At 39.0% G+C, this 14,914-nt stretch overlaps 2 protein-coding genes and 1 pseudogene across 2 annotated transcripts in view; 2 read left to right on the top strand and 1 right to left on the bottom strand.

The window, feature by feature from the left end:
• Positions 1–998: 998 nt before the first annotated feature.
• Positions 999–13,561, bottom strand: LOC148371602 (lipid scramblase CLPTM1L-like). The gene is made up of 17 exons (XM_088326139.1): positions 12,998–13,561; positions 12,821–12,912; positions 12,565–12,742; positions 12,086–12,207; positions 11,933–12,011; positions 11,729–11,846; positions 11,564–11,658; positions 9,675–9,759; positions 9,513–9,613; positions 9,385–9,441; positions 9,267–9,317; positions 9,105–9,187; positions 5,282–5,316; positions 4,237–4,292; positions 4,117–4,161; positions 2,639–2,772; positions 999–2,564 (listed from the first exon to the last, which is right to left on the bottom strand). Exons 1-17 carry the CDS (start codon positions 13,196–13,198, stop codon positions 2,498–2,500), a joined length of 1,599 nt encoding a protein of 532 aa, XP_088182265.1. The 5' UTR covers positions 13,199–13,561; the 3' UTR covers positions 999–2,497.
• On the top strand, positions 6,606–6,729 carry LOC148371603 (U2 spliceosomal RNA; annotated as a pseudogene).
• The window catches only part of mrs2 (magnesium transporter MRS2), a 16,305-nt gene continuing 14,353 nt past the window's right edge, over positions 12,963–14,914 (top strand). Inside the window, exons 1-2 of the mRNA XM_088326140.1 lie at positions 12,963–14,308; positions 14,434–14,495. Of these exons, the coding sequence (XP_088182266.1) occupies positions 14,014–14,308; positions 14,434–14,495 (357 nt within the window). The 5' untranslated portion in view covers positions 12,963–14,013. The remainder of the gene's footprint in view (positions 14,309–14,433; positions 14,496–14,914) is intronic.

Below are 14,914 nucleotides of genomic sequence, written 5' to 3'. Positions count from 1 at the left end.
TATTTTTTTCTATTTTTTGCATAATTTTACATAATATTTGGTCCTGTAGGAACGAAAGAAGCAAAAACAACCTGAAGAGCCGTTTAGGACTCGAAAGAGCCGGTTCCTTTTAGTGAGCCGAGCCGAAGAAGCCGGTTCTCGAAAAACTGACTTTACTCAACTTCGTTCTCCTTCGACATTGACTTCCAAATACCGCATTTAGAACACGTCAGCGTCAGGGGAACCCGTGTATTTTTACCTTCATGCACTGTAACTTTGACTTAATTCGCTTCTTAATTAGCAATTTCGAGCCCTGATTTTTGTGAGCTGGCGCGGAATAGCTCTGCGTAGTGTGCAATTGCGCACACACGCAGTTTAGAGGGAATATTGCGCTGGATAGATTTTTTGTGCGCTGAGAATGTGCGGGCAGTGCGCGATTGCGCACGCGCGCAGCTTAGAGGGAACATTGACAGTGTGTATTATTTTGGGCAAATTATGGCCCGCATCAGCCCTGTTTGTCAGACCTGCCGAACAAAAAAGGTAAAAATGTCATTATAATGGTGAGTAAAGTATAAAATAAAAAACGTTTGTTTGTTTTGGTGCAACCCTCGTCCCAGGTGTAGCTTTGTTTCCTGCAACAAGATTGAATTGAGTAACCAAAAATACATGAACTACCATATATAAGTTAATTTTTTTAAAAATACTCAAAGGTTGAAAAATAAGCATTTTTTACACAACAAGAACCTCACCTAAATGGAACAGACACTATTTGCTACTCCGGGTAGCCCATCAAAACCAAAAACCTCGCAAAAGGCTTGGCAAAAAAAAAGGAGCAAAATGTTATGTTTTGGTCACTTTAGGTCTCTTTAGTTTGTATTCTTCTTTGTGGATTTGAGCATTGGTTTTATGGTTGCATTACAGAATACAGCGACATCTAGTGGTCAAATTATACACACTGTCCCTTTAAACATTACTCTTGTATAATTATTTCTGGTAATTGTGCAACATCAACACATGGACAAACAGCAAAACAGTTTATTCATCAAGTAGCCTACAAACTCAATTAGAAACAGCATACTCATTCCAAATTATTTTCTTATGTTCAAAATTCTGTTCCAAGCATGATATTTGTCTTGGGCTGCATCATTTTTTGTGTTTTTATGTTAATAAGCAGGCTCAGCAAACCCGTTAAGCTGCTGCATAAACAGGGAAAGACTAACAAAGCAAATAGATGGCAGTACTGTATATATGAATCAATAATTAACCCTCCTGTTGTCATTTTCAGTATAGGCCTACAGCTCGTGTGTTCTGGGTCAAAATGGCCCGACATCACTAAACCCCCTATATATGCAGATTGATCACATTTACAACACCTAATTACGTATTTTCTCAAGAAAGAGCTTGTCCTTCACCAGACTATATGTTGTATAGTTGTCCCTTCTCACCTGTATTTCTATAGGTTAAAAAAGAGAGAGGAATGCATGAAAAGGAGTTCATTAATTTATTATCTGCACCGCTTATCCTCAGTAGGGTCGCAGGGGTGCTGGAGCCCATTCCAGCCATCCTTGGGCAGTGGGCAGGGGACATCCTAAACTGGTTGCCAGCCAGTCACAGGGCACACTGGGACAGATAATTAGCTGGCTCATTCACACCTAGGGACAATTTGGACCGGCCAATGAACCTGACATGTATGTTTTTGGAATGTGGGAGGAAACTGGAGTCTCCGGAGCAAACCCACGCAAGCACGGGGAGAACATGCAAACTCTACACAGGAGGTTCAATCTCATGACCTCAGAACTGTGCCGCACACGCACAAACCACCTCGCCGCTGTGCTGCACTGAAAAGGAGTTTGGTACGTATATTTCTTAATTCAAATGATATTAATGTTTTATTTTCCTCCAGTGAACGATGGAGGATAATACAATCCAGCAATACAATACTGCAAATTTTAAAAATAACACTTCTGCTACTGATTGCTCCAAGACACTCCCTTGAACCTTCATTTCACCTTAAATTGCCTCATGGGTCATTTTGACGCAAAGACCATCTTTGTAAGTATTTTTGTACAGTTTACACGGAATTGTGAATTTAAAAAAAAAAACACAATTTCCTTTTTTCTACTATTCAAGCAGATTTAGGAAAAGTCATTATGGTATAAAATATCATTGAGGGGATTTTCAAATTTTAATAGAATACAATTTTATTTGCCCAAACACCAACACCCCCCCCCCCCCCCTGTGGAAATTTATTTTCACCTACTGTGCCAGTGAGTACAATCAGTGCTGTCGCAGCAGATCGCATGCCAAAGGAGCGATTTACAGCACCTGGTATTCCCAGGCCAAACCCTGCTTAGCTTTCTGAGATCAGGCCTCTTCAAGGCGGTATGGCCGTAAACAGGTCAAGAATTTTGAGTGGGGGTTTTAACACAGTAGTGGGTCATTTTGACCCAAAGACAACAGGAAAGTTAATATAATAAGTTGGATAAGAATAGTTCAGCATCTTAATTCTGCGAGAAGTTCAGTGAGTCTTTACTTTCTTGGTATGAGATCCACATTCGGTTCTTCTGAACTTCTGGGAAAAACGCCTGATGGAGGACAAAGCACATATTTATTGAACCTTTATAATTAATTGGAGTGTCTAAATTACAATAAGAGCTACCTTCTTTGGTAGAGGTAAAGGAGAAAGAAAATCTCGTCTCTGAAACACGAGAGTTGGTGAGAAGACAAGAGGGCTTCGGATGAGGTGAATATGGCAGCGCAGGAGCACAGGTCTGAAATCAGCGTGTTCACTCCCTGAAGGGAAATATAAATGAAAATTGTTCAAACCTACACATTCATGTCAAATACAATACAGTTTCATCAAGGGTATTGCCAGGAGAGGGCAGGAGTTGGCAGTGCCCACCCATGGACACGCTCCACCCACCCAAAGAAAATCGCATGAAGTAATGGGGGCAGTCTGAGCAGCGCATATACTATCCTGATGGGATAACCCCATTCATATAATTTTGTAAATGTCAGTGGACACTTTTGTGGACTCTCCCCAACACTGTCAGCTCAGTCCCCACGTTACGTGACCTTAGTTACCTACGTGACCATGTCAATGTTGCCGCGCAAATTAGTGCACATTTTGGAATAACATGAATGAATTTGTGAGAGAGAGTGAACGTTTTTGCTAGCTTTCATTTATTTAAAACATCATATATATGTAAGTGGCTTAAAAAAATCACCGACAGACTCGATCACCAGCGCAGATGTTGTCGGTGGAGCAAGAGAAAGAAAAAAAAGTGTCCCAATCGGAGGACAGGGCTGCTTCCAAACAGAGTAGTTGCGCCTGTTGTCGTGATGGAATTTCTATTGTCTTTTCAGAGAAGAGGCTTTTTCGGCTCGGCTCACTAAAAAGAACTCGTTCGGCTCCCAAACGGCTCTTCAGATTTATTTTTTCTTGCTTTAATCCATATTTTACCAATTTTAATGTAACATTATGCACAAACATACTCTAAAGAGGATCAAAAAAAGCCAACAAAAGAAGGATAGGAATGTTTTTTTTAAAAAAAAGGAAAAAGGACGGAAAAAAGCAGAAAAGCAAAAAAAATCTAAAAAAAATGAAACAAAAGGGAAAAAAAAGAAAAGGGTGGATAAAAAAAATAACAGAAGAAGAAAAAGGTGGAAAAAAGAAGTAAAAAGCTAGGCGGGACAGAAACAAAAGAAATTAGGGAGAAAAAAAAATAAAATAAAGTACAAAAAAGGACTAAGACATGTTTTGGGGGTCCCTGCTCAAAATGAATTAATCCCTTTTTAACAAATCTAGTAATAGACAATATTATAATAGCAATAATTCATTTGAAGTTCAAACCCTTTTCATTCTGAGCAACTTTGAAGTCAAGTAACTGAAATCTGCACAACATAATGTCAATTTCAAATATTGACATTTTATTGTAACAAATACATCACGAAACACAAGAATAAACTTAACATTTTTATATTTTTTATTTTAAAAAAGAAATAAACACTCTCACTTAAAAACACAGATGGAAATACAGTACTTACATTTTTTTTAAAAAGACAGTAAAGAGTTGTGCCACTAGTTCCATTGAATTATACATTCAAACACACGATAGGAAAAACTGCCCTACTTACTCGGTACATCAAGACTGCCCCCTGCAGGTGACTCACAGATCTCATCTGATGGAAGAAGCAAAATGGCATTTGATCAATATTTACTTAGATGATGAATAAACGTTTCGCTTTATGGCTCACCTTGTGGTTGATAAATAGCTGCGGGAACATAGATAAGAAGCCAAATGCATACACTCCTGCGAGGTCAGAAAGGTTTACTGGTTATTTATTTAATTCACAGTTTTAATGAGCGACCGTAACAAAAATATTACAAATTAGGCAAGTTATGCGAACTCCAGACATATACAAGCATAACACCATTTGAGTAAAATAGCCCAGTGCTGTAAAGGTCAGCTGCAGACATTTTAGTATAAACAAACAGACTTCTGCTCGCGTTCCTAGAAAAGCTTAACCTAAATCAGGAATCGGCAACCCAAAATATTGCAAGAGCGAAAACCAGAGTTCGTACAATTTTTTCGTGGCCAAATTCAAGCACTTTTTAAAGACTTCCAAGCCAATTTCTCCGGTACTATTCAAAAAAGAAACAGTACATCATTATTTGTGTTAAAGTAATAATAATTATTAATGCATGGGGGCAATGACGCTTCATGTGACGCCATACAAACTAATGCCAGCTGCTATTGATCACCAGGTAAGAGGAAATGCAATGGCAAAGCCAAGCCACTGGAGACCTATGTTGGTGTCATTTTTAAGCAGACTTGTTTTATGCTTCTTCATTTAATGAGTGGTCCATTAAGTAAGACTGCCAAGAAACACGCCAACGATTTCAAGCATTTACAACCACTTCACCAAAATTTCAAGTAACTTTCTAACATTGAAAATCCAACATCAAAATTCAAAGATTGTAAGCAACTCTATGAACCTGCATAACAGACCAAAAAAAAGCATCAGAATATGATAAACATGCTTTGAGTCTTGTCGTGTTTGTCTTCCCACCAAAATTTAAAAAGTGCGTATCCGTCCCTCGGCCCTTTCTGACAGCCCTCTACTAGGACAGCGCAAAAGTACCACATGCGGCTCCAGAGCCTCAGGTTGCTGACCCCTGCCCTGATCTCAAGTAATAGTTTCTTGTTTTAAGCGCAGATGTACACAGGTTTTCTTCCATGTTACGTTTTTCAACGTTCCGTGCACCCAAATATTACAATCCTTTCAATAATGAGCTCACCGGTGACCAGGGTGTTGAGCATCCAGGCGAAGTAACTGTAAAAAAGATTTCATGCATGTCTTAGGTCACGCAATGACAACCGCACACATTTACTATTATAATTTACTTCAGTTGTTAAAATTGTTGTCGCAAGAGCAAGATAAAGTTGTTTTGGGGATTTTTTTTATTACTGATTCACATAATAAATACCTGTTTTATTACTACATTGCAAATGTTATATGCTTAAAAATGTCAATACAAAATGCATACATTGAACATGGATCATTTTCTAATATATGTAAATGATTAGAATTTTTAATCAAACAAACTATTTGATCTCTATGCATCTATCTATCTATCTATTTACCGTAAATTCCGGACTATAGAGCGCACCTGATTATAAGCCGCACCCATCACATTTTAAGGGGAAAACCTATTTTGTCCATACACAAGCCGCACCTGTATATAAGCTGCACGCACCCACATAAAAAAAATACGAAATTAATCCAAGCTAAACATCAAGTCCTGCGATAGAAACTAAATGGGGTTTTGGGGTTTTTAAGGGTTATTGTTCTATCTTCGTTATTCATTATCCATTATCCGTTATCGGTCAGTTTATAATACGCTACAAAGCTTAGGAGCCGAGACACTTACTCTCAGCCAAAAGGCCAAGCTAAGGTCCTAGCCCTAAAGCGATAGAAACTAAATGTCCTTCATTGCAGCACACAGCCCAATAATCACAGCCGCCAAAATGAACGTAAAATTATATCGGTACTTCAAATTTGTTGCAGACCTGCAGATTCTGGGTGCCTGTTGATAGTAATCCAAGGAAACAAAGTGTATATTTCCAAAGGTAAGGGTGGGAAAAATATATATCCATTATTGTCCGCCGTGTCCACAAAAACTCACCTTTACTGGTCCCCACTTTCCCATCAGCCTGCGTTCGCTCCGCCCCTCTTTTTTAATTTGCTTGTGCAGAATAAGTGTCTCAAATAAATACAAATAAATACATTACAAAAATATACAGTTGCAAATACATATTACACATATTTACAAAGAAAGACAGTACATCGAGGGAGTTTTCAAAGCTTTAATAATAATAATATAACTTTCATCCTAAACCGTGCCTTTGGGAGGTAGCCTCACGCTACTAAAAACACGCTCGCATACCTGCATATTAATCTGTTAAGGAAGTAAATGACGTATTGGTCAGAATGACGCTAACTGTGTTTCCGGATCTGAGTAAAATCCAGGAATTAATACGTGCCCAAAACACATTAATGCCGGCGGCTGTGATTTTTGGACTGTGTGCTTCAATGAAGGACATTGGTCATGCCATCTAAGAATCTCCAAAATGCAGCAATGCTGTAAGTTGGATTTTTGAAATCATGAGATGGAAAAAGAGCTTGCCCTGTCCACTCCACGCATCGGCCCGGTATTGCAGTACCTCCAGGGACGGTGCATTCGCACTAATCGCTGCTTGGCTCTGTGGCTTGGACCTTGACTCAGCCTCTTGGCTGAGAGCAAGTGTCTCGGCCCCTTGGCTTTGTAGCGTATTATGATTTGACCGATTACGGATAATGGATAATTGATCAAGAATATAGAACAATAAACCTTACAAAATCCCCCCACGGCAGGCCATCCGCTTCTTCTTCCTTGTTAATGACATCTGAGAAGTCTTTTTCAATGTCGGAAAGAACCCTTATTATGATGAAGTCGTCCCATGCTCCCTAATTTCAATACACCCCAACATGCCCGTTTGCTTTTGACCTACAAGCTGCGTCATGAGCCTTATCTTGCGCAAAATGCACGATGAGGGTATGTTGACGCTCATAAGTTATGATCTTCCTCGGCGCATATATTTCACCGGTCTAAATCTTACCTCTCATTCTCGAGCGCCGCTGGCGGCCGTTAAAAAAATTACATAAATTGGCCGCATCTCTGAATAAGCCGCAGGGTTGAAAATTTGGGGAAAAAGTAGCGGCTTATAGTCCGGAATTTACGGTATCTATCTATCTATCTATCTATCCATCTATCCACCCATCTATCTACCCATCTATCTACCCATCTAACCATTTACCCATCTATCTATGTATCTATCTATTGTTTAGCAACATAATATTGACATGTAACAAAAGCTATGGTTTTATCCATTACGTTTTGTGATGAAACTTTTTATTAATATTTTACCTCCAGATGAGTAGTTTGGAAAAATGATACATAAATGACTACATATTATACATATTGCAATATGCATTTTTTGCAAATATACATGTAATTGGTTATAAAAGAGGTGCCAAATACTGAAAATCATTTTTCAGAATGGATGAAGAGAATTTTCAGATTTTCAAAACTATTTTTGTCGTAGTGCCTGCTAGTAATAAAAAAAACCTTAATTAAGACAAAACAATGATTTGAATAATGTCCAAAAATACATGAATTATCATAAATATTCATCAAGAACTTTGTATTTCTTTTACATCGCGGAATCCATACCTTGTAGTTGCTGCCATGTTTGTCTGACATCTTGCTGCTAACCTGTGCTCATTGTGCACTGGTTTTCCTTCGCATTAGACAATGCAGTGCCATCCAGTGGTCAACTTATACACAATGTACCTTTGAAAAATGTTCAACTGCCCACCTAGCATGATGTTATTGCAAGTGTCCGGCAGACGGCACTATGCACCACAAATAACGAAGGAACGAGCAACGAAGTCAATGCAAAAATGAGGGTTGCTTGATTATTTATCAATTTTGTAGTTTTCTTAAAAAAATGCGTATTTCGTAATTTGATATAAACTGGTATAGTATGGTACGGAAGATTCGTAATATTTGGTACCATTGTTATAGCCTTTGTTTAAAATTGCACCATTCAATCACTCGATAAAATAACAAAAGACATAAAAAATGTACAAAATTCACTTTGTTGTGTACAGACGCTGCCCTACTTACGAACGAGTTCCGGACGATCGTTCGTGAGTTTAATTTGTTCGTAAGTTGCTTCAGTGCTATATTTTGTATGTTTAAGGTTTATACAAGTATGTTTAAGGCCTGTATATGTAACCTGTATTGTTTTGTCCTGAAAAATAAACATTTAATAAAATAATATGCTCTAGAAAGATAAATAAAGTTGAATTTGACTTACTTTAGGAAGATGCGCTTCAAAAGGTAAAAAAAGTGGCCGAAAAAAAGCGTTCCGACTATTTTCTCAACCGTATCAAGCTTTCTTATTCCACTTCCATTTCAAATTAAATGACTTGCCTCTACTTTACCTTTTACACCAACCATATTGAATGGATGCATGAGATATTAAACAATAAAAATGTCAAAGTTCTTAGCGCGCTGGAAATACAGTATAGAATGTTTACAGACAAACTAGGAAGTGGAAGCGGATTTCTTCTTCGGGGTGGATGCTGGGTGACCTCTTACAGCGCCACACACCGGTAGCGGCGGAAAAAAGCACTATAGTACTGTCCTGTACTCAAAAAAAGGGGCACACAACACAAAATCTAACAGCAATGTCCGGATATTTTTTGACATCCTGAAATTAATGATTGTATCTACTGTTTTACGTAAGTCGAATGGTCGTAAGCAGGGGAACATCTGTACAATAAATCAATCGTTTACTGTTTTGAGAAGGTAATTCTGGTAAATGAAAGTAAATCAATATACTCTGTAAGAGCAAAATATGTAATTATTGTGTAAATTATACCATCTAAATTCACTCTTCTTTAAATATCAATAATGATTAAAACTTTTGTACCCCACCTTACCGTACAGTTCTCCCACCCCTCTTTTTGTATACGAATATTAAAAAAAAGGAAAGTGAATACTGGTTGCTCACCTTTTTTGCCGTAAGTAGGCCAGTGAGAAAATAGCTCCACTGATGCACAGGGGATACAACAAGTAGGACAAGCATTTGGACGCCTTAAAAAGATAAAAACAAGAAAATTGTTTAAAAAGGAGCAAAATATTTAGAAATACTAACAGTTGTGGGGATACGCACCTGCGTGTCTAACTCAATTGTCCTCCGCTCTTCTTCGTCCAATTTCCTGGCCTTCACGTTGAGACCAAAGAATAAAATGACATTAGAAAGATGTCAAGATGTATATAGAAATACTTACACATGATCTTCGTCTCCAGTGCAAGTTGATCCGAAATACTTGAGACACCTTCCACACCTCATGAAAAAATGTGTATCTTCAATTTGCTGTTCTGTGTCATTTCCGCGGAGGTATTAAATCTTTTGTACCTCCACGCATGCTGCCAGCCCAACAGGAAGTAGCACCAACAGACTGGTCTCCTCCAGCAGGTGAATGAAAATCATCAAGGTGCCGAAACTTCGCCAGAAAACTGGTTTCAAAGTTTGCAAATATCAGATGTGAAACTCCATTATTTCCTTTTTGCCACTTACCGGACCTCCTTGACATCCCTGATACGCTCTTCTTTTTCCTCCAAGAGCTGATGTCGTTCTTAAGAGCCAGGAATTCACAGATGAGCTATGAAAGAAATGATATAAAAAATATACACTGGAGATAAAAATTAGAGATCAATGGAATAATTCTGAAAAAAATGCCATCTTCACTCCTCAACAGTTTAGGTCATTTTGTTGGGTCTGTACCATGCGACTACAACACTTTTTCACAAAATGGATAAGGCATTTCAACAACAAAAATTGTATTTTGCCAAAAATGCACTGATCCAAATTAGAGAACACTTTCAGGTGCCTCCCACTTAACGGTGCTAATCTAGCACATGGTGACTGAAAGTGACTGAAAGCCTCTGGCACCAGGTTGTCCAGATGAAAATGAAAGGGATGACCCTATCAGCCATAACAAGACAAGTTGATTGTCCAAAAACTGTGATTTCAAGAATATTGAAAACCGAAAACTGATTCAAGTTGCCCAAGAAGGCTGGTCGTCCACGGAGACGGAAGCGAGGACAGATCACTGCGGAGTATGTTAATGGGTACTTGTTTCCACACTGCAGCTGGAATTGTTCAGTGCTGAACATGGTAAAGATGTGTCTCCCCATACAGTGTCTCGCCGCCGTTTGGACTGAAGGCCCGCACTGCAGTGACTAAACATTTCATTCGCAAAAATAAATAAATCCAAAAGCTAGACTGATCTTTGCCGAGGAGCAGTATGTTGTGTGGATAAAGGAAAACTGGTACAGAGTTCACTTCAGTGAAGAAAGCAAATGTGATTTATTTGGATCTGATGGGAAGCATTATGTTCGGTGACACATTGCAGAAAAATTGAACCCAAAGAGTGTAAAGGTTTTAGTGAAATGTTGGAGGAGGAAGTGTAATGTTTTCTGCAGGAGTTGGGCCTCTTGTACAGCTACAGGGCAGAGCGAATGCAAATTTGTATTTGAACCTTCTTATACGGCACCTGGTTCCTTACTTGCAATTATCACCCAATTAGCCTGCAGTCTTCATGTAGGACAATGCTTTATGTCTCACAGCAAAACCGGTAAAGAACTTTCTTCAAGGTGAAAACATTGAATTAACAGCATGGCCAGCTCAGAGTCCTGATCTTAACACAATAGAGAACCTCTGGGAGAGGCTTGGTGACAAAGTTATGGTAAAAAGAACCCACGACAATCACCAACTGTGGAGGAGGCTGGAAGAAGAATGGACCAAAATCACACCAGAGCAGTGTGAGAGACTAGAGCTATCCTGTTGCCGCAGATGTTTAGAAGTCATTCACAGCAGAGGCCTATACACATCACTCTAATTGCTGACTGTTGTAACACTCAGAATTGTTTTTCATTGTTATTCTCCAATCTTTATCTTTTAGTGTTCTCCAATTTTGATCAGGTCATTCTCTAAAAAATATTTTTGTGTAAAATGCATTTAGTAATTTTGTGAAAAAAGTGTTCTAGTACCATTGTATAGAAACAATACATGTCATTTAACTATGTAACATTGAAGAAAGTATTACACACACACACACACATATATATATATATATATATATATATATATATATAAAACAGTGTTTTACGTCGAATATATTCTTTAATTTTTCTACATCTTTTCTTTATTAGTTATTTGCTATTTAGCTACTTTTCTTTTTTTATTGATACTTAGTTAAATTTTAAAAGCATGCAGCTCCGAACTTAAAAAAGTTTTAGTAAAAAATTAGAGAATATTTTCAATACGATAACATTAAAAAATATACCTGAAATTAAGCTGTTATTTGCTATTAGAACATAATACAGGAACAGTAACATATAACATTACGATACATTTGTTTTCCTTTTTTTTCTCTATTTTTTTAATTGGACAAAAAGTCTTACTTGTAAGGCTGTGATGAGGGCGGTCAGCACTAAATGGTACAGATTAGAGCCCACCAGGGTCCCTTTAATCTCATCAATATACTCCTCTGAGAAGCCTGGATAAAAAACAAGTCGAGAACACTACGGATCCAAGAGAAACAAAAAGTTTCCTCGATTGTATCTCACCAAATTGTTGCAGTGAATATACCAAATCCTGGAGATGCACCCAAAATCGGAATCTCCTCAGAGATATACCCTCATAAGACACAGTAAGAGGCAGATGGGTGGTACTTCTGTTGATCACCTGTTGAAAGATATAGAGTATTTGAGAGCCACCTTAAAAACTCCTAGAAAATCCCTGCCTCTGTGTATGGCATGAGGATGCCTTACCACCAGATCTTTCATTCGGAAGCTGAGCTCCTCAATCAGCATCAGAGGAAGGTAGAAGAACCGTCTTCCTTCCTGCGAGCTGAGCAAAAACGTTGACACTAAATGAGCATTTTATTGCTGCGATTGAGTAGATCGAGACCGATCTCTGTTTACATTCTGAGGTAGCGCCGCATGTCACTGGGAAGTCCTCCCTTGGTGAAGGTAAAGTCCTCTGACATCATTGAAACTGATAGGCGGGGTCTCCAGTGGGATACGGGATGCTTGAATTTGGAGCGCTAATAAAGTCAGTCAAGTTTAGAACGATGTTATTTTAGGGTTCTCTTGCATTGGAATTACATTATAACATCATTTCCGCCTACATTTACTTCAAAAGGGCTATGCGCCACAGTAAGGGCTGTCATGATTTGCCCATTGCCCTAACCTATGCCCACTTGTTCAGATGCTGAGTATATGCATATACATAGTTCTGTGGTATTTAGCCCACATTAATTTGTAAACATAACTGATGCTGATCTCTAGCATGCTAATGTGTATTCCATTACGTTCCCTTTAAAGAAGCATATTATTCTTAAGGTTTGGTTCCTTAAAGTGCACAAATTGTGATTTTCTTGGCGGCATTTCAGTATTTATACCTTCTTTGTATCTTTCTGCCCTTCATAGTTTGCAGGGCTGATATGGGTGGTAAGTAGAGCTGCATGGTGCACCTCTCTACTGTCCTCCAAAGGGGAAGCGCTGGCCTTGTGCACATACACAATTGCATACAAACTGCCGTTGGCTCTCGTCTCCTCGGGCAGAGGAACATTCACCCGCCTGCATGCACAAATCGACACAACACAATCGCAACATCTTCACAATGAGAAAAGAAAAACAATTTGTTTGTTAACTTACTTCTCAAATCTAGAATCCGGGTCAAATGGATCAACTCTCAGAGCCAGGTTGAGCTGACTGTTGTCTGGAACAAGGCAGGTGAACACACTCAACTGGACAAAAAAAGACATGATGCAACATACTTGTCATTAATCCAAAGGTACCCAAGGAGGCGGATGAGAAGGTTTCAAACCGTACCTGCAGTCTAGGTTTGGCCGACAGGTAAGAGCTGATACAGCCTTCCCTTCGGCCATCGTCGCAGGACTTGGTGTTGAGGAATCCATACAGCAGCCACGCTGTGTGGACCGTATACACCATAAACACTCCCAGGAGGAGCTTGGCCACAGAGCTCCGTTTCCCGTTGCTGTTTTCAGCCTTGGAGCAACACGATGAGAACATGATGGGCGAAAATAAACACACGGCGTGAGAAGAAAGGATTTAGAATCGGACCGTTGCGGATTAAGGTCGACTCCTGTCCAACCGCAGCATCCTCCTCGTTGGGATGCTGACGATGGATGATGCTCTCTGAATGCCGCGAATGCGTTTCTACGCTCGCGACTGCACGACCCAAATATGTAGCCATCGCTAATGCTTCACCATGCATGCAAGAATTACAAATAAAGGGAATCTAAAATGTCGATGCGTATTTTAATGCAGTCGTTTCATTTTATAAAAATATATAATAGTTTTATTCATCTTAGACCCTTGAAGATCTTTGGCGTCCTCGCGGTGCATGACGGGTACTCTCTTCCCACTTCTCCGGCAACCAGCTAACCGAACGATTTTAAAACTCCCGACAAGCGTATTTTTCAATGTCTTTATTAGTGTAAATAAGTTAGTAGTAATGCAAAAAAAATATTCCCTTTCTTATATTTCCTGCTGTTGTCAGTAAGTTTTGAATCTGATAACTCGGGCAGGAGCACATAGTGTCACTGACTGATTAGCTGTTATGCTAACTAGCAAAATACAGAAAGGCAAATGACAGTCACGTGATCAAGGATTTGCAACGATGGCAAAAACAAAAAATATTTTCTTGTTTTTGGTTTATAACTGAAGCCCTCTACTGTCTTTTCCCGTGGACTGGATACCACTTTAAGATCTCTAAAACTTAAATTATGTGTCTTGTTATAAGTTGCACCGGCTAGTGCCCAACATGTCCTTGTTTTACATGGTTTTGTTAAGAAGCAGGTTTTTATGGAATTAACATACACAGAATGCTGCTCAGTACCTGTGTGAGCTGCTCTATGATGTATTTGCCATATCGAGGACATGCTCATTTAAAGCGCCTTCTAGGCTCTGTTGGTAGCCTCTCCTGTTTGGGATGCAATGGATCCTCTAGTACAAAGTGTGGTCTTGCCATGTTCTCCAACACAAGCTTTGCTGTTCCACCGCTGTGCAACGGTACCCCCAAGGCACTCTGTAGTCCTCTGCTGCTAGAGTCAAGAATTAGAGGTTCAATCTGTCTAGCAGGAACCAAGAACCTGCTGCGAGGAGGACAGTCATGGCCAGGTAAATATCAGAACTGTGCACCTGCTGCAAATATTACTGTGCAACATGAATAATGCATGAAAGTTTTAGATTTCAGTTAAGAACAAATTGTCCTTTGAAATCTTTTCTCGTCTGTCTCTTAACAGTGTCTATTGTGCGGCACAGAATGACTGAAGCTCTTTCCATTGTTCCGCCACTTTTTGTTGTGGTAAGGTGCTTTTTTATTAGATGGTTGGACACAAAAAAATCATGATTAATGCAGTAATTGGTTCATAAGTACAAACACAGATACAACTTTTACAATTGCACTGTGTCCAATCTTGTATTAAATTAAAGAATAAATTGTAATATCATGTGTTGTATTCAGATTTCACACTATTAGCAGTTATGATGCTATTGAAGTAGCATAGACCTTTTCTCCTCCACATGTTCGAGTCAACATCTGGGTAACAGGATGTGATGGGTAAAAACAAGTGCTCGCGTGAGCAGTTTGAAGTTTTTATTACAATAGAAGAAATAAAACAGAATATTTTGTGTTTTTGAGTACAGAACAAGGTCGTAATGGCTTCACTTTCAGTAGGGTTGACAATCATTTATACAGGGATCAGAATGGAGATTTTCATTTTC

Source organism: Urocampus carinirostris, chromosome 2 (genome assembly GCF_059441175.1).
Source record: "Urocampus carinirostris isolate Australia breed hairy pipefish chromosome 2, RoL_Ucar_1.0, whole genome shotgun sequence".
NCBI lineage: Eukaryota > Metazoa > Chordata > Actinopteri > Syngnathiformes > Syngnathidae > Urocampus > Urocampus carinirostris.
This window is presented reverse-complemented; position numbering and strand designations above follow the sequence as displayed.